Raw genomic sequence first — 21,305 nt, forward strand, 5'->3', positions numbered from 1 at the left:
AACAGTACTCTACTCTCAGCCAGTCTTGTCTCATTGTTCCAAGGTTACCACAGCGAGCAGGATGCAGTTCATGGCCAGTTCATGGCCTGACCTGATGGTAGAGCGGAGAATGGGAAGTGGGGACCTGACAAGAGCTGAGATGATAGAGCTGGATAAAGAAGGACGCGGTCTCTTGACATGTCTTCACTACAAAATTTCAAATGCTATTAGATTATTAATGATAATCTTAAAACTATAATTTACCTCTTATTAGTAAGTTTATTTATTTTTATTTAGCCTTGTTGTGCAAGCACTGTCGAGCTTGTGCAGAGCAGAGCCATTGAGAGAGAGAGAGTTCTGCCAACGGAAGTCCATAACGCTGGAGCGTCCTGTGATTCATGGAGCCTTCAGATAGTTCCAGGAAGTTATGTTTTCTCTTTAAATGCTTTATTTCTTTCATTTTTTTATTCATTAAATGGCTCTCACTGAGCTTGTGTGTGTGTGCGTGCGTGTCTGTGTGTGTGCGTACTTGTCTGTGTACGTTTGCGTGTGTGTGCGCGTCCGTGTGTCTACGCGTCCGTGTGTGTGTGTCTATATCTATGTGTGTTAGTACGTGTGCATATTGTGTGTGTGGAGCGTTTTGTATGTGGGTATGTCTGTCTTCTGTGTTTTCAACTTTTTCTTGTTTTTACAGGTACAAGTTTAATTGTTTTGCTTATAGTCAATATGTTGAAATTTGTAAAAAGCACTATGTAAATAAAGTTGAGTTGAGTTGAGTTACTGGCCTGAAATAAAATACAGCAGCTATTTACAAGAACAAAAAAAGAACCGAAAAGAATCGCATTATTCCAGTACTGCATTCATCAACTTTAAAACCTTGTTAATTACATTATTGCTTACACATGATTCTTCTGTTCTACAGGGTTCTAGAAGTGGTGTTCTACTGTATTTGAACGTTATAATGACATGTAAACTTATGAAAGTATCATTTCAAATACGGTAGAACTGCACTTCTATATACCACTGTGTACAGCATCTGCTAAATTTAACTATTTTCTCAGTTTCCCATTTCTCTCTGCTTTAAGTCTCACCAACCGGAAACTGCCGCGGGTTCTTCCTGTGAAACACGGAAGTAAGGCGTACATACACTCACCTAAAGGATTATTAGGAACACCATACTAATACGGTGTTTGACCCCCTTTCGCCTTCAGAACTGCCTTAATTCTACGTGGCATTGATTCAACAAGGTGCTGAAAGCATTCTTTAGAAATGTTGGCCCATATTGATAGGATAGCATCTTGCAGTTGATGGAGATTTGTGGGATGCACATCCAGGGCACGAAGCTCCCGTTCCACCACATCCCAAAGATGTTCTATCGGGTTGAGATCTGGTGACTGTGGGGGCCATTCTAGTACAGTGAACTCATTGTCATGTTCAAGAAACCAATTTGAAATGATTCGAGCTTTGTGACATGGTGCATTATCCTGCTGGAAGTAGCCATTAGAGGATGGGTACATGGTGGTCATAAAGGGATGGACATGGTCAGAAACAATGCTCAGGTAGGCCGTGGCATTTAAACGATGCCCAATTGGCACTAAGGGGCCTAAAGTGTGCCAAGAAAACATCCCCCACACCATTACACCACCACCACCAGCCTGCACAGTGGTAACAAGGCATGATGGATCCATGTTCTCATTCTGTTTACGCCAAATTCTGACTCTACCATTTGAATGTCTCAACAGAAATCGAGACTCATCAGACCAGGCAACATTTTTCCAGTCTTCAACTGTCCAATTTTGGTGAGCTCGTGCAAATTGTAGCCTCTTTTTCCTATTTGTAGTGGAGATGAGTGGTACCCGGTGGGGTCTTCTGCTGTTGTAGCCCATCTGCCTCAAGGTTGTGCGTGTTGTGGCTTCACAAATGCTTTGCTGCATACCTCGGTTGTAACGAGTGGTTATTTCAGTCAAAGTTGCTCTTCTATCAGCTTGAATCAGTCGGCCCATTCTCCTCTGACCTCTAGCATCAACAAGGCATTTTCGCCCACAGGACTGCCGCATACTGGATGTTTTTCCCTTTTCACACCATTCTTTGTAAACCCTAGAAATGGTTGTGCGTGAAAATCCCAGTAACTGAGCAGATTGTGAAATACTCAGACCGGCCCGTCTGGCACCAACAACCATGCCACGCTCAAAATTGCTTAAATCACCTTTCTTTCCCATTCTGACATTCAGTTTGGAGTTCAGGAGATTGTCTTGACCAGGACCACACCCCTAAATGCATTGAAGCAACTGCCATGTGATTGGTTGATTAGATAATTGCATTAATGAGAAATTGAACAGGTGTTCCTAATAATCCTTTAGGTGAGTGTATAGCAGCCCATTGTCTGAGGACATAGTTTGAAATAAGACAAGTATAAAATGCTTTCTGCTAGCATCTCAACATTAATGTCAGTTTAACATCTGGGGCCTCATGTATAAACCTCGTTGTAGATTTCATCCTAAAAGTGTACATACGCACAAAAGCTAGGTTTACGCCAGAACCTGCACAAAAATCCCTTTTTAAATCCCAGTCAGAGAAAGATTGTGCATACGTGCATCTCCACCCCGTCTCCTCCCCGAAAGTACCATATATGGAGTTTTCAACACCTAGTTTTACTATGCATAACCTCATCTGCATATAATTTCCATGCATAATCCAATCCATGTGACACAATGTTAAACATGTCAAAGGTACAATACATTAAATGGATACTTCTCCCAAAAATGAAAATTCAGTCATCATTTGCTCACCTTCGAGTTGTTCCAAATCTGTAAAAAAAATGTTCCGTTGAACACAAAAGAAGATATTTTGAAGAATGTAGGACAGCAAACAGTTCTGGGGCACTTTTGACTACCATTGTCATTTTTTTCCTACTATGGGAGTCAATGGGGGGCAAAAACTCTCTTGTTATAAGCATTCTTCCAAATATCTTTCTCTGTGTTCATCAGAACAAAGACATTTTTACAGATTTGGAACATCTCGAAGGTGAGCAAATGATGACAGACTTTTCATTTTTGGGTGAAGTATCCCTTTAAGAAAATGTGAGATACTGATTAGCCTATAAATGCATTTGTGCCATACATTACATTACATTACATTATATCACATTGCTAAAAAGCATCCAGTGTCATTATGTTTTGAATAAATACACCAAAATATCCATAAAACTGTTTAATAGTTCTCAGATAAAGATTTTAGAAGAGTGATCTCATTCTTTTCCACTGGCTAAATATTATTTCATTTGTTTTAAAAATAATAATCTAATTAGATTAGTCCAGTTTTGTTGAGAAGGTGAACATATTTTATCTATTTTAGTGAAAACAGATATATTGTGATGTAAACCTACAATTGTCTGACTCTCAAAGTATTTTTAAAAAGAAACGTGCAACTCTTATCGTATCCTTCAAATACACTGGTATTTTTCATAATGTTGGGGAAATGCCTTCACACAACATCAACCACTAGCTGCGGTTGTACAGAAAACTATTATCATTAGACCTTTTCAAAGCAGAGAATGGACCGAGTCCAGCAGTGTCCACCATAATATTGAAATAAGTGTGCATCATTGATCATTGTTCACGCTAAATATTAATATTTTCTCATAACCTGAGACGTTGTCCCCTATAACATTGAGTTCTGTCATTAAAACATAGCATGCCACAGAAAGTGATCAAGCACTTCCACTACAAATATGCCTAAATTTATATAGTTTTTGTTTAACTTCTGCGTAGAAAGTAGAGTTTAAAATCCTTTTTTTACTTCTTTACTTTTTTCACTCCAGGAAAAAGAGTGCGTACGCACAGTCAAGAGCATCCGTACGGTGCACACATATTTACAGCAAGATTTTTTCTTATAAATCTGGATACATGCGTGGAAAACAGCATACACACATTTCTATGCCCATTTTGTGCGTATGCCTAATAATTTATTTATCAGCCCCCTGGCTATCAGTTGGGTTCCTGTATAGCTCAACAGGTAGAGCATTGCGTTAACAACACAAAGGTTGTGGGTTTCATCCCAGGGAATATACATCCAGATAAAAGACATTTATAGACTAAATTTTGAATTTAGAATAGAAGTAAATGTAATGTAAATGGATGTCACTCAAAGGACAATGGACAGATAGAGAGGCCGTACCAAAAATGTACAATTTTACATTTCCCCCCCTAGAAGCATTAAAAGCTCTTTGTACCTTGTCTATTAGCTTGTTCATAGTCTTCTCAAAGTTTCCCATATTTCTGATTTATTTATAAAAATAATGCCTCATCTCTACATGATGCAACTGACTGTTGTATGTAAATAAATATTAATCTAATATCTGACCAACATCCCCTAAATTACAGTAAACACGGCATTAATGACCATGGACACACCACCTACTGTCACCACAGAGTTATCTCAGAAATTTGATTTTTTTTAGTGCTGTCAATCGATTAAAAATTTAATCTGATTAATCACACATTTGTTCTGTGATTAATCCCACATAACTATTGTTTTTTTAAAATACGTTTTTAAATATACATTTAGGTTCTAATAATTTCACATTTAATCTCCACATTAATGTAGAAACAAAATATTTTGTTAACAACATCATTTTATGAATGAAAGGCAACATTCTGATATTAGTACTGCAACTAATGTCTCTATTAAATTTATTATTTTTTCAATTATTTGAACATTAATTACAGCAGTTCAACATTTGAAGTACAGTATAACTGAGAGCTCTCATGTCTAACAGGGAGGAAAATACAGAAATTGAATCAAGTTTTCAAACACTTAACAGTATTTAATGCTAAATCCTAAATTAAATACAGAGTTAAAGCTACAAAACACTCTTTTCTTTTGTTCTTTGATGAACATTAATGACAGGAGTCACAGCTGCAGGTTTAAGAGCGCGGCCCCTTTAAGAGCTGCCGCTCTACGCAGATCTGACGCGCTTTCACATTCCACAAGTCTTTGCATTCATTCAGGATTTTATTTAACACGTTGAAGTCTGTGCTTATGAAAATGCTAGACAAAATGGGCTTTCGGTCATAATCTTGTATGGTTTTCTTCATTCAAGCACGAAAGAGAAGTTGATATTGATGCTGTGCTGTCTGACAGAGATTGACTGACGCAGCCTTTAGCCCGTGACTGTGAACACCAGACGCTACCGCTGTCGTGTTGTGCCGCGTTCCACTAAGACGATGGTGTCACAATTACGCCATAGATTAAACACGTTTATGACGGCGTTTTAAACAGTATTTGCAATGCAAAAAAACGTGCGAAAAGCCGTATTTAACGATGTTTTAAGGCGACCGAAATGTCTTGCCATATGACATCGTAAAAAACACCATTTTGGTTGCACGGATAATTATGTTTGCGAGACACATACATTCTGATGTGCGCACTTTGGATGTTTCAGTCAGAGTAAGATCATTGTTGTGTCTTAACATCTTTGAATAACCCTTAACATCAATCAAGTCCCAACAAAGACAGACGCTAGAGACTGCGGTCTTTAGCCTCCTTGTTAGAGCGCCCGTCTCCCATCCGGACCGACACAGGTTCGAGGCCCGCGCAGAGCGGGGCAAGTAGGACCGGTCACATTGGTGCCGTGACCCAGATGGGAGTGAGGTTTAGGGGGGTGAGTGTAACGGAAGCCAGCTAGTGAAGAGCTGTGCAGTGTGTAAACCTCACTCCCCTAGCGACAGACGCTAGGGACTGCGGTCTTTAGCCTCCTCGTTAGAGCGCCCGTCTCCCATCCGGACCGACGCCGGATCGAGGCCCGCGGGGAGAGTAGGACCGGTTACATTGGTGCCGTGACCCGGATGGGAGTGAGGTTTAGGGGGGTGAGTGTAACGGAGGCCAGCTAGTGAAGAGTTGTGCAGTGTGTAAACCTCACTCCCCGACCAACAGAAAAAAAAAACTGGCCACGTGGCCGGTGGTGCGAGAACCGTCAAATGATTCAGTCAGCGATGACAACTCAATCACGCTAACCAGCAGGCTAACATCCACAGTCCCTGGCGTTAGCCACCTAAGAACCTGTTAAAGGAAATGCAGTTCACTTTTTAATCTGGCTGATCTCGCTTATACCAGGAATGATTTCTGGTGTTGGGGATTATTTTATACAATATTTCAACCAATTGCTTTTTTGCTTTCCACGTAAGCAATACGCTATATGTAATAAGCAGGATACATTACAATGGGATTGGTTGGCCTTTATACAACTGTTGACCACGTTGTGTAACCTTAAATTACCAAAGAGAAGTCATTTCTTCAGAAAGCAAGCAATGATTTGTTTAATGTTAGCAAACACTGCGCACATAATAAAATCCTGTAAAATGATCAGTGGTAAATTGCTCTGGTCTGGCTCAGTTCATCAGTGATTGGGTGACAACAGTTCAAATTTACTGGCTTTGGAAATCAGAAGGAGGGTCTCATTATAAAACAGACAAAGCGCCGTAAATGACGTGCGCTCTGTGCAACCAAAACAGCGTTTTTTACGCCGTCATATGGCAAGACATAAATGCGGCGTTATGGACAGCTTTTCGTGCGGTTTTTACAGCGTTTGGGATCGCAACGCCGTATTTTGCAGCGCAAATACTGTTTAAAATGCCGTCAAAAATGGCGTTCGGATATAAACGTGTTTAATCTATGGGGTAATTGTGACACCATCGGCTTGCCATATCCCACAGATAAAAGCCGTCTTTCTACACTGAACGCGTCAAAGCAACTGTTTCAAATCGCACTTAAAGTCCGGGTAAAGAGAATTCTGAGCATTGTTTCTAAACACATTATAGATGTTAGACATGTATTGCTGAAACACATTACAAAGACTCAGAAGTATGTAGTACTGAATTGTGGAGTTTAACCGTTAAACAGTTTTTCACTGTTTTTCACCGAGATTGTATTCAGGATTTTTTGGGCGGGGCTAAAACGGGGGATCAATGAGTTAATGGATTGTCTGAGCATGCATGGCCCCTCCCCTATCACTAGCATCAGGTGTCTGCTCAATCACAAGCTCAGGGTTGTAAACTCGAACGCACGCGCTTTCAGGCTCTCACTCTGCCCAACTAAACAAATCTCATGCAAAACAACAAGCAAATGGTAACGCAGACGCAAATGGGCGGAGCAGAATAACGCAAACGGAAGGAGGATCCACAGCGCGTGATCGGGACATGCTTCAGTGAATGATGTTTAATTAACAAATTTCGAGACGAGCGAGCAGATAATCCGCCTGGATGGTTCACTATCAGACAAAGCTGTTTTAGGCCATGGTCACACTTGACTTCTTTTTTTGAAGCTGCTAGAGTCTGGTTTAAATTATAATCCTATGGAGTAAACCGTTTTTTTTTTGTTTTCAAAAAAAGTCCTGTGCGCTTTATAAAACACCAGCGTCTTTTTCTGCAGCTCAGAGCGTCTTTTGAGGTTGAACAAAGTTCAAACGCCCTGTCAAGCACCTTTTTCACAGCTAACCAATGACAGAGACCTGTCTTTTCCATAACAACATGCGCGGAATGTGATTGGTCGAGAAGGCTCAAGCTCGAAAAAATAAAACTTAAAAAAACTCGTAACTTATTTTATTTACTTAGATTTTTTTTCTCCATTCAAATTTGGCTTGGTGGTTAGTAACACATTTTTTTGTTGTGAACACAACTCAGAACACATATTTTAATGTCACTTTACTCGGACTTTAAGTGGTTTAAAAACCTTTACATGAATAAGAGCGTGATTATATAATGTAACGCTAGACAAATAATGACAAAATAAATGGATGCTGCGTTAAATATTTTAACGCGTTAATCTGAAAAATATTAATCGCATGCTTTAATGCATTTACGTTGACAGCCCTCATTTTTTTAATCCAAAGATTCTACAGTCGGCTGCTCACTAGGGACTATTATAACCTGTTAAAACATATATTTTCAAACACTATGTATTCTATTTAGCTATAATTCTCTAGATACGCTCTTTACAATTTTTAATGCAAAATGTGAAATAATATCCTTTATGTTTTATACATTGTTACAACATGCAAACAATTCTGTAAAGCTACTTTGTAAAAAGGCACATTGTGAAAAGAGCTATACACATCAAACTGCATTCAAATGGAATAGTTTGTCTAAGTTATAGTAATGCTTACCAAATTCTTCTGGTTCGGATGTCATGGACTTGGACCGCTTTGAGAGTGCAGTTGTTGGGGCTCTCTTAGGAGGGGGAGGTGCTACGACAAAATAACAAAATTGTGATTATAGGAATTTGATATTTGAATAATTTTCTCCAAATTATTCTCCTAAATCATGGAAATACTGCGTCAGTATTGTGACTACTAGTCGTAGACTAACTATTTTCCTAAACTAAAAACATGCAGCCAGTGCAACAGCTAACTGAGATCCTCAGATACTGTATATCACTCAGCGAGGTTATAAAAGTGAGGTAGAAGGCATTCCTTAAATGAGGTAATCGAGAATTACAGTAGTTCGGTAATCCTTCATGACAGTAACATACTACGCTTAGTCCTCATTATCATTATTGCCTGCCAGATCTGGTGCTGGGTCAGGATGTCCTTCCATATTAGCATAACCCATTCTGATTAAATCTAGTGGATCTCACCTCTGTCAAGTCCCTCCTATGTCAATAATATGGACTATCACCTACTACGGTGATGGCTTGCCCGGCAACTGTCCATTCCTCCTCATACATGCGACGTATGTATACCTATGGAAAATGAGGATTCTCATATACCGCGTGGTCAGACCTGAACCAGCAGCTTGTGCTAATTCCACACGCAAACGGATGGCAGCTGCAGGTATCTGACTCAGCCATATCCTCATGATTCCAGGCATGGTCCTGTCGTCTACTAGATGTCCAAATGTAGCCCATGTCAGTGCATTTAAAGCATCAGATACATAAGGGATGATGGCCTAAAGGTCACTCACTACTTGATTGAGTTTAGTGGTGGAGATCGTACCTCTAACAGCAAATGCCACAATTATCAACAGAATAGTTGATACAACTATTACGGGTGCGATGAGGCGCCGCCTCGGCCATGTGATATACAGTGAGGGAATAAGTATTTGATCCCCTGCTGATTTTGTAAGTTTGCCTACTTACAAACAAATGAAGGGTCTATAATTTTTATGGTGGGTTTATTTTAACTGATAGACACAGAATATTAAAAAAAATCAGGGGAAAAAATGTTATATAAAGGTTATAAATTGATTTGCATTTCAGTCAGTGAAATAAGTATTTGATCCCCTACCAACTAGCAAGAATTCTGGCTCCACAGATTGGTTATGTGCCTATATGGACCACAGATTAGTCCTGTCACTTTAAGAAAGTACTCCTAAATCAGCTTGTTATGTATATAAAAGATGCCTGCCAACAGAATCTGTATCTTCCAGTTCAACCTCTCCAACACCATGGTCCAGACCAAATAGGTTTTAAAGGATGTCAGCGACAAGATTGGAGACCTGCACAAACCTTGACTAGGCTACAGACAGAAGCTTGGTGAGAAGGAGACAACTGTTGGTGTGATTATTTGGAAATAGAAGATATACAAAATAACTATCAAATGCCCTTGTTCTGGAGCTCCCTGCAATATTTCCCCAATGGGGTAAAGATGATCATGAGAAATGTTAAAGATCAGCCCAGAACTACACGGAAGAAGCCTGTTAATGATTTCAAGACAGTTGGGAACACAGTTAGCAAGCAAAACATTGGTAACACATTGGTAACACGCTATGCCACAGTAGACTGAAATCCTGAAGCACCCGCAAGGTCCTCCTGCCCAAGAAGGCCCGCCTGGCTCGTCTTAAGTTTGACAATGAACATAAAAATGATTCAGAAAAGGCTTTGGCGAAAGTGCTGGCACTGCTGTGAGACCAAAATGGACTCCTGTGTTTGGAGGGAGAGAAATGCTGACTATGAGCCCAAGAACATCATGTCTACAGAGAAGCACAGTGTTGGAAACATTCTGCTTTAGGGCTTTTTCTCTGCTACAGGTATACAGGATGACTTCACCGCATTGAGGGGCTGAGGGACGGGCCCATGTACCGTAAAATCTTGGACGAGAACCTCCTCCCCTTAACTAGGTCACTGAAGATGGGTCATGGATGAGCCTTTAACATGACAAAGACGCAAAACATATTGCCAAGACAACCAAATAGTGGCTTAAGGAGAAGCACATTAAATGTCCTAGCCAGTCTCTAGACCCTAGTCCTATAGAACCTCTGTGAAGGAGGCTAAAACTCCAATTTGCTGAGCGACAGCCAAGAAACCTTAAAGATTGACAGAGGAGTGGACTAAATGTATCCGGACACATGTGCAAACCTGGTGACCAACTATCAGAAATGTCTGACCTCTGTGCTTGCCAACAAGGGTTTCTCCACAAAGTACAAAGTTATGTTTTGCTTGGGGATCAAATACTTATTTCACTGACTGAAATGCAAATCAATTTATAACCTTTATATAACATTTTATTCCCCTGATTTTTTTAAATATTCTGTGTCTATCAGTTAAAATAAACCCACCATAAAAATTATAGACCCTTCATTTGTTTGTAAGTAGGTAAACTTACAAAATCAGCAGGGGATCAAATACTTATTTCCCTCACCGTAGGTAATTGACCATTTGTCCAAGTTTTGTTCCAGTTCGCCAGGTGCGTGCTTCTGCATCAAAACATCTAGACCAATGTGCCTCGGCTGGGTCAGGATGTTGTGTGCAGATTTGATTTACTCCATCTAGGAACCATCCAGCATCGCGTAACCCGTCAGTGTCATGTAAGATCCTCTTTAATTCTTGTCGGGCAAGTCCAGTATCCATTACTTGGGATTCTGGCAGGCAAGGAGCCATTGTTTCCATAACAAGCTGTTGCCTTCTCAATGCACCTTGTGGGATACGTAGCGTGCAGATATAACTTGCTAGCACGAGTCCCGTCACAACGAGTCTAGTCTGATTTATGATATCATGAGTAAAAGGTTCAATATCCATATTGCGTAGAATAGACATACGAACATTTGCACCGACAGCACCCAGATGGTTGAAATCTGCTTGGTTATCAGCAGGTCTTCTCAAAATGATGTTCTGACGGGCGTCTGCCACAGTGGCTTGCTGCAGATCATGCCATCCTGGTCTAGGATGTGCTTGTTCAGTAGCGGGTGTCCGTCGTAGGAGGTAGAATCTTAGATTTGTTAATTATCTCTCGATATGCAGGGGAAGCCTCACTAGGAACAGATGCTTCCACTTCTTTGTCTTCCTCGTGTTTACCTAAACCTCTCCGAAACAAATCTTTATGTACTGTCAGGAGACCTGTACCTGCGTCCAGCATGCCGGCACAGAGCTGCAATCAACGTACTCCTTGTTTACGCAGGATAAGGCAATTAAGCTTTGTATTCAAGATGTATAAGGTTAGTGTAACAGAAATACTAGGATGCGAGATGGTGAAACTTCAAATAGTAGTTTATTTACACGCAGTATATCAACAGGTGAGTATATGGCATATGACATGAACTGATGAGAGTAGTAGAGGAATACTGTCCTTGTGTTCTAGGAGATCGTGGACGGCTAACAGGGGAATCCGGAGAGGTGCAGGCAAGTAGGTGCCGTGGAGAACTTGGAAGACTTGGAAACACTCGGGAAACTTGGAAACACTCGGAAGACAGGTAAGTCCAACAGGTAGGTATTATTTAGAGAGTCCGTTTCTGTTCGAGACCAGACGAAGACTGTGAGTTTGAGTGAGTCTTTTAAAGCGTGGCTGATGACGGGGCTGATGATGGGGCTGATGATGTGCTGGTGATGATGATTAGAATTCCGGTGAGCGTGAACGGGGTGTGGGAGTGGTGAGAGAGCCTGGTGTCTCCGTGACTGTCAGCTGCATAAATATAGGCCTAACACAATAGATGCATAGTAACCAAATACTGCAAAAAACCAGGATATTCGAGACGCAATAATTTGTGTGAGGTGGTCAAGATTCATCGTAGAGAATAGTTGCGTTGGGCTAATATCATTGCCACCATAACTAATAATACGTCGAGTCATGGTAGTGCTTACTGCTTCACGAACTGCAGGGAACATCATTTCATTTTCCAATTATCTTAATTGTTCATCAAAGTAAAGACCACCAATGGCAACATCCATTAAACTATGGTGATCCCACTTAAAAACCACATTGGGATTCAAACTCCTAGGGGGTGGCACAGAGATAAGATCTGTAGTGCGGATATATCCAAAAGCAGGCTTTTGACTAATGTAAATCAGGGTGTGTTCAGTGGTGTACTCAACTCTACCGCATAATTGAGTGGGCTTCTTCACACGAAATGCAAAGGTGTGAAACAACTTTATCATCAGTGATACCTACTAATGAATTATCTCCTTCATATATAACATCTGTCTCAACATTGGTACAAACAGCTTCATCACCAAAGGACCAGACTGTTTCACCCTGTTGGTTATCCATGCAATATTCAATTCAATTCAATTTTATTTATATAGCGCTTTTCACAATGTGCATTGTTCCAAAGCAGCTTTACAGGAGAAAATAAGAAAAACTGAAAAACACAAAAAAGGTAAAAAACAGCAGAGTGCATGGTGTTTATAGAACAATCAAGATTATTCTAGTAAATAATATCTAATAAATGCAGTCTCCCGGTGGTTTATTTAGCATTAAGTGAATGCTTGGCTGAAGAGATGTGTCTTTAATCTAGATTTAAATTGGGAGAGTGTGTCTGACCCTCGAATAGTATCGGGAAGGCTATTCCAGAGTTTAGGTGCTACGTATGAGGAAGCTCCGCCCCCTTTGGTGGATTTAGTTAATCTAGGTGTTATCAAAAGTCTGGAGTTTTGAGATCTTAGAGAGCGTGATGGGTTGTAGTGTGGTAGAAGCTCTGTTATGTAGGTAGGGGCTAAAGCGTTTAAGGCTTTATAAGTAATTAAAAGAACTTTAAAGTCAATACGATACTTAATGGGTAACCAGTGAAGGGTTGATAACATTGGGGTTATGTGATCGTATTTTCTGGACCTGGTTAGAACTCTGGCAGCTGCATTCTGAACTAACTGTAGTTTGTTTATTGATGCTGCAGGACAACCACTAAGTAGTGCATTACAGTAGTCAAGTCTTGAGGTCACAAATGCATGTCTGTGTAGGGCATACAATATTTGTCCGGGGAATTAAAAGGGCAATGAATTAAGACCTCAATTTTAACCCGAGCTTTTGTTGTATAAGAGGGACTTGTATTCAACGAACATCCTGTAAGTGTCAGAACTGAAAACGCCCTTGTTACTGAAATTACAACTGTTATTGACACCAGGCTCAGCGAACGCCAGGTCCTGGAATACAGTTATCTATATAGATAGGTTGCTGCCTCCACAGAAAAATATCAACGACTACTTCTCGAGCCCCGCCCACTGGTTCGCGAATGACTTTAGTCACACATAGTACACACTCCTGCATTTGTGATGATCGACAAACTGGTAACCATAGCGACATATTTTTCGGCTAAAGATTTGTTTTGTCCGTCAGTTTAAACTAAACTGCTGATATGCACTGTGTTGTGTTTATGCTTGGAAGGCTCCATCACACAGTGCTCTTTTGCTGTGTTGCCATGTTTGTTATTAATAAGCGCTTTTATGCTTGTTGTTTGGTTTTAGATCCAAAAGCTTCTGCACTTAGGTCTTAATAAATGGTCTGTTGCAGATTTTAAGAATTTTTGGTCTTATAAAATATATAAACAATTTGCATTTTAAGGTTTGTTTTTGTCTGCAGCCCAATACTCGCGGCGGCCCGGGCAAGCATGGCCAACATCTCGACGTCCGTCTCTTCCTGGGCTCGACCCCCCGAGGGAGGGAGCTCCGAGGAATTGTCGGATGCCATTAAGTCACCCTCCGATGCTGCAAGGGATATCTCATCATCATCATGCACCGTTTCCGAATACGTGGCTGAGGAACAAGATGGGGTTGGACCGTCTCATTGGGAATGGTCAGTTGAGCGAGACGGGGCACGAACGGTCCGCGACCCTGTGGTAGAAGGATTAACGCTCACGGTAATCCCCATATCACCCTCGCTGCTCGCCGTAGCGGACTGCATGGCCGTAGCCACTGCTGTCACAGAACGGGAAGCAGATGAAGTGGTGGCTGGGTCCATAAAGAACACAGCCACCTGTGACCACAACGTCTGGATCGCCATCCGCCCGTAGTGTGGGCAGGACGTATCCACGAAAGCTGCCTCAGCATGCCGGACACCCAAGCACTTGAGGCAGACATCATGTCAGCCCCCCTCCTCGATGAGTATATTGCACCCACGAGAACAGCGGGACATGCCACGCTGGAGAAAGCTCTTTTAGAAGTGTCGAACACCTCTGGAACCACTGAGACACCCAGGGGAAGTCGCTGCAGGAAGGGACAGTCCGCTGCACCACGTCGTAAGAATCCAGCAGTCTTTTTGAAGATCGGTAGATCGATATAGATCATGAGATCAAGGCTCCGAAGAACAAAAGGTGAATGAATGCAGCACGCCGTCTTCCTTTTATACCCAGATATCCGGGGCAGAGTCCGGCATGCCGACAGAAAGGGAACTAGACCATTTAAAGTCTGTTATTTTCCATTACTAGGCATGACAAGACAGAAAGTTGATCGTTCTGGGACTTTTCGTACCTTTTTTACGGACTTTGTCATCTGAATCAATATTTCTGCTCACTCTCATCACTTTAATGACAAGCCGGTTTCCTCCCTGTCTAATCATGTTCACAACCAGCCGATGTCCCAACTTCACCACATTTTGATGATTTACCTGTAACACAAAGCAAAACACGGGACATTGTTACATAAGAGATTTCAAATGTTGTTTGCAACTACATAATAGTCTTCTAAAGAAAGATAAGAGTCTGTTCGGCTAACACTCCAAATCCTAGCACAGAAGCATAAGCTTTATTAGGTACAGCAAATCCTCTCTTGACTTCAGAACTGCAAAGTTCCTCAGTTTGTGGTCCATATTGACAACATCACACAATTGCTGTAGCATCCATGATGCGAATCTCCCTTTTTGATGTCAATCTCACACATCCTAAAGATTCATTACAGGATTGAGATCTGGCCTCTGGAGTCCAGTGAACTTCGTGATCTGAGTTTGAGATGATTTGAGGCCAAAATCTGTCATTCATGCCAAAAAGCAGAATGGCACAGCAGAAATCCAGACTCATCAGATCAGGTAACATCTCACATCTTTTATTGTCCAGTTTTGGTGAGGCAGTGTCGGCTGTAGCATTACTGTCCTGATAGTTGACTGGAAAGGCAGCAGTTGTGGCTCTGTGCTTTAAATATTGTAAGAACAATGGGAACCTGGGTCAACAGCGAACCCAGCTAGTGTCCCAGGCAGTGCAAGGATGAGCATCAGGGTGGGCTGGGTTTGTTGGCCTTGGTTGCCCCTGCGAATAAGACATGGAGACCAAAAAGAGGGATTTAGATAACGTCTCATAAAACATTACATTTAATCATTTAGCACATCACAAATTGGTTTACAAATGTAACAATAAATAAAATATTACAATGCCTGGAAGTCACTGTTTTGGTCTATGGTTAAGGAATACAATAGGCTATTTATAGTAACAACTGTAATAATCCACTTTATTCAGATTTTCCATTGTCAATGAGTATTTTACATGTGCAAATATAACAAATAACATAATAATGAATATATCATGGAAAATACAGAAAATTCTGAGTTAAAAGGATAAAAACAGAACTGAATGATACAAATATTTAATTACAGACAATTTACGTAACATGGGTGGGAAAACCATTCAACACAAACATCAATAAGTTAAAAAAGAGCTATACATTCACTAAAAGTGAACATAATAGCTAAAAGTGGCTAAAAGTCATTGTTTGTCATTTAACATTAACGTTACCCATTTAACGTTAGCCCCACAAGCTTCATCTTAATTTATATTCGTTAGCATCTCGGCTAAAACATGCGCTGCCTACACTGTGTAAATAAATGGTTTAAATAGCCAAAAACGGCCATACAATTAGACGTGTCAGAGTATACATTTATATAAATAGTATATAGTTCGTATATTTAAGTTATTTATATATTTTGACTTACATCCAATGGGACAGTCGAGAGGTTGTTGCGATCCGTTATTTTGAATTCCCGCCTGTCGCGCGAGCGGAACACCACCGGTGAACACTCGTGCCACTGATGTTTGATCGCAGACGGATCGGCGACATCAAAGCACAGTGAGAGCTATTTGTGAACTGACTGCTCTGTATGCTTTAGAGATGTTATTCTAAGTCCGCATGCTTTTTGTCATAAAGTGATCGATCTGCGCAGAGCGGGAAAAAGTTAAACACACTGCTAACGAAAGCGCCACATGGCACGTGCCTTGACGCTGCGACATTGGGCCAACAGCGCCACAGTACTGTGGAGGGCGAGACTGCACAATAAACACACAGAGCAGCTGCAGTTTGTTTGGATGGAAAGCACAACAACGTTTACATTTTCAAAAGATTTCAGTGACTTATGATCTACTTATAGAATAAAAATGTTTATTTATAATATATTAATATAATTAATCATATAATACAAATAGTAAGAAATATAAAATAATTAAAAAGCTTGCTGAAATTTTTCAAAATAACATTTAGCCTTTACTAATCATGTGCATGATTTTAAAATGTGTGTGTGTCTTGTACAAGAGAGATTCTCCAGAAACCACTTACAAGTTTACAGATCTTACAAGAACCATTTTTTAAAATTTGAGTTCCTTCAATAACCCACAAAGCACTTTGAGGTCCCAGTGTAGTGAAAAGGTGACTCCAGAACTTCACAACTGAATATGGGGTTATTCAAGAATCTTCTAGGTTCCTGGAAGAACCACAAAGACTATAGATGGTTCCACCATAACCCTTTTATTGAGAAAAAGAGCTTTGGAGCACTTAAAATACAGTTTAAGGTTCTTTGAGTACACAACAGGATATTTGAGGCACCTTTTATTTTTACTGTGCATATTCGTCCTGACGATGTAACATTGGACATTGTTGGGACATGGTGAAGACCTGGAACGTACCATATTCGTCGCAGTGACATACCAAATAACGTTTCTGGGACGTGATGAGCACGTCCTAATGACCAAACAGTCACGTTGTCAAAATCTTTTTTATTTATTTAATTTAAACAATTATCATCCCTCACATGGAGGATTAAATTAATTTGTGATTTAATCTGTGCGTTAAAGATTACATTTTATTTAAAAATAATTAAATTATTATTATAATTATAAATACATTTATTTAATAAGTAATTTTCTATTCAAACATGTATAAAGCACAGTATAACGATTATAAAACTCAACACAGCACTGTACATCACAATCAGATATTTTATTTATACTGTAGTACATGACATAAATAATCAAAGACTGCAACCCAATATAGAGGATTTAAAGCAGATATTTATTGACAGAGATGAATAAACATTATGTTTAGGCTTAACATTATATTCTTGTCTTACCACATAAGTTTAGCAGGTTGTCCGTTTTTAGAAACAACAATCAAAAACTTCTTTAGTCACACTCACAAACATCAGGGTCCATTCATTTAAACGCGCAAAATCGATCGAAAATCACTAAAATATCAGTTTACCCTCACATCTGTAAGGTATAAAGTAAAGAAAGAATATTAATAAACCGCTAAAGTAAAATCAGGCAGTGAGGTAAAAAGAAATGACGTTAACGTTTAAATGATGAGAGCGCGCGGCTCTTTGCAGAACAAAGAATTTATACAAAGAAAAATAAATAGTTGTAAATGTGGTATCGAATTAAACTCCAGTTTAGTAGCTGTCAGAAGTCAGATTAATAGCATTCGTCTTGACATTATAACAGATTTTACACTGATCATACATTTTCCCTACAATAACATAATAAACAGAAATAACTCATTAATTGATTCAGATTCATTAATCAAATGACCAGTGCCCAGGTTATCTGAAGATGAGTACATCACGTCGCTACAACGTTCTCAACGGGATCAATTCACGACGCTATTTGAGGACGTGGCTCAGACGTTTCTGGAATGCAAGCAAAAATGACCAGTGTCCAGGTTATCTGAAGACCAGTACATCATGTCGCTACAACGTTCTCAACGGGATTAATTCACAACGTTATTTGAGGACGTGGCTAGGACGTTTCTGGAACGTAAGCAAAAATGACCAGATTCATTAATCAAATGACCAGTGTCCCTGTTATCTGAGGACCAGTACATCATGTCGCTACAATGTTCTCCACAGGATTAATTCACAACGTTATTTGAGGACGATGCTAGGACGATTCTGGAACGTAAGCAAAAATTCTAAGAAATGGAACGTTGCCAAGACGTCCTCAGAACATGGTCACAAAGTAATGTCACGGTGACCAAATGAAGATGAACTAGCGATGTCGTCAGAATGTACTGTGTTAGCTGGGGAGGTACTGATAACTTCATTATTTCTCTTGTTCAGTGTGTCAGAACTAGCAGTCCTTCTAATGGCGTTAACCCTGACAAAACATTTGCGTTATGCTTTTTTACTTTTTTCAACTTTTTTCAGACGTCTGGCAATTCCTACTTTAAACTCATGCTATTAAAACATGGGTTATGCATACACAAATCATAAATATTAAGTGTTCTAAATATATCTTAAACATTTATAAGACAATGCATACATTTAAGATAAATATATTTCATATTTATTACATTATTATGATGCAGGTATTCCAGGGGCTGGTTGCATAGACTAGTATTACTATTTAGTCATCTATTGTTTTCATCAAAACTGGTACCTTCTTTAAAGTGATAGTTCACCCAGAAATGAAATCATTTACTCACCCACTTGTCATTTAAGTTTTTACAACTTTATATCTTTCACAGAACACAAAAGAAGACATTTTGAAGAAAGTTGTTAACCAAACAGCACTGGACCCCATTCACTTCTATTGTGTGGACACAAAACCAATGCAAGTGAATGAGAACCAATTAACTCAACTCACTTTTATTGTCACATCACCACGTGTGGTGAGTGAAAGTCTTGGGTGCGTACTCCATACAAAGTAAAATGCAGTTGGACAGACAACTGTATGACAAACAACTGTGTGACTTTACAAACTTAAGTGACAGTATACAGACGAACAGTGCAAAGACACTGTACAAAAAAGATAATATACATTATACACATATGGACAGTATATACACAATATACACAAGATATACACATTAGACGTTGAACGTGCTGTTTCCATACCAGGCGGTAATGCAGCCAGTTAGAATGCTCTCAACTGTGCAGGTATAAAAGGTTCTGAGGATTTTTTGGCTCATCCCAAACTTCCTCAGGCGCCTGAGAAAATAGAGATGCTGGTGTGCCTTCTTTAGCACTGCATCAGTGTGAACAGTCCATGTGAGATCGCCAGTGATGTTAACCCCAAGGAACTTAAAGCTGTTTACCCTCTCCACAGGTGTCCCGTCGATGGTGATGGGGCTGTGTTTCTTGTCCTGCCTCCTGAAATCCACCACCAGCTCCTTGGTTTTGTTGGTGTTGAGCAAGAGATGGTTCTCCTTACACCAGTGTGTCAGACTGCATACCTCCTCTCTGTAGGCCGACTCGTCGTTAGAGCTGTGTGTGGCAATGCAGTCATGAGAAAACCAGGCACTGCTCAACACCTTTACAATACCATCTCAACAGTAAAGGGTGGTGGAAACGGCATCATGATGTGGGGGTGTTTTTCAGCTGCAGGGACTGAAGCGCTGTAAGAGTAGAAGAAAAGCTCAACGGCACAAAATACAGAGATAATGATCATGACAACCTAGCCCAGAACATTCAGAACCTTGGACAGGGCAGAAGGTTCATTCTCCAACATGACAATGATCCTAAGCACACAACTAAAACAATGCAAGAGTGGCTTATGGACAACTCGGTCTATGTCCTTGAGTGGCCCAGCTAGTGCTTGAGCTTGAACTCAACTGAACATCTCTGTAGAAACCTGAAAATGTCCGTCTACTGATGATCTCCATCCAACCTGATCTGAGGAGAAGAATGGCATAAAATTGCCAAATGCAGATGTGTAAAGCTTGTCACGTCATACCCCAACTACTGAGTTAAGGGGATGAATACTTACTGTATGCAATGTACTTATTTTAGTTTTTTATATGTAATAAATGTAATAAGTTCTAAGTCCTAAATCTGTTTTGACATTATTGTGCATGGAGTGTAGATTAATGTAAAAAAATAATTTAAAGTATTTTAAGATAAGGCAGCAACATAACAAAATGTGAATAAAATGAAGGGGGATGAATAATTTAGCACTGTATAAATTTAGCACTTATACACTGTTGCAGTTAAAATAAACCTACCATAAAAATTATAGACCCTTCATTTCTTTGTAAGCAGGCAAACTTACAAAATCAGCAGGGATCAAATAATTATTTCCCTCACTGTATAAGTTCAATATTTAAAGCTGTCATGGAATGCACGGTGAAGAACCCAATTGCAGGCAGGAATGAAGGGGTTAACAAACAAGATCTTTATTCTTTAACAAAACAAAAAGTACAAACCAAAACACCCTCGATGGGGGAAAACGAAAGGTCACAAAATAATAATACAAACAACAGGACGTAGGCTAACTGACACTAAACTAAAAATAAACAACACTAGACAAAAACTTGACTGAACACTTACCACTGAACGGGGATTTACACAGAAAACAGGACCACAGGAACACAGCAAACATGGAGCACATGGACCGCAATCGAAGACACCATATACAATACAAGAGCACAGGACAAAGGAGGGCATTTATAGGAGAAGACAAATTAGGGATAATGACACAGGGCAGGTGGGAAATATTAGACACGGCAGGGAGGAAATACACGAAACGAGAGGGGCGGGGCCACTGACGAGACAGAGAAAACACATGAGAAGTAAAGAACATAAACAACTCATGGCTTTCTCACATAAAACCTAAGGGCTCTGTCCCGATCCTGCCACACGACTAGGAATTCATAAACAAGAAGGTAGGGCCGTGACAAAAGCAGAGGTGGGTAGTAACGCGCTACATTTACTTCGTTACATTTACTTGAGTAACATTTTGGAAAATATGTACTTTTTAAGTAAAATTAAAAGTGTGTACTTTTACTTGAGTAAATTTCTAATAGAAAATCTGTACTTTTACTTCGTTACATAACTTACATTGCGTGACGTTCCTTCGTTCCTTCATTTTAAAATATGCTTTTTAAAACGCGTTGTTTATTTCAAGGTTGTCGTCTCTTTTTACGGGCATTCCCGAGTG

The 21,305-nt window shown here is 40.0% G+C and overlaps 1 protein-coding gene across 1 annotated transcript in view; it reads right to left on the reverse strand.

The window, feature by feature from the left end:
* LOC130549414 (SH3 and multiple ankyrin repeat domains protein 2-like) overlaps nt 1-21,305 on the reverse strand; it is an 84,160-nt gene that overhangs the window by 14,641 nt on the left and 48,214 nt on the right. The window contains exons 5-6 of the mRNA XM_057326629.1: nt 14,647-14,782; nt 8,141-8,221 (exon numbers count right to left, since the gene is read on the reverse strand). Of these exons, the coding sequence (XP_057182612.1) occupies nt 8,141-8,221; nt 14,647-14,782 (217 nt within the window). The remainder of the gene's footprint in view (nt 1-8,140; nt 8,222-14,646; nt 14,783-21,305) is intronic.

Source organism: Triplophysa rosa, unplaced genomic scaffold (assembly GCF_024868665.1).
Source record: "Triplophysa rosa unplaced genomic scaffold, Trosa_1v2 scaffold117_ERROPOS1490233+, whole genome shotgun sequence".
Classification (NCBI taxonomy): Eukaryota; Metazoa; Chordata; class Actinopteri; order Cypriniformes; family Nemacheilidae; genus Triplophysa; species Triplophysa rosa.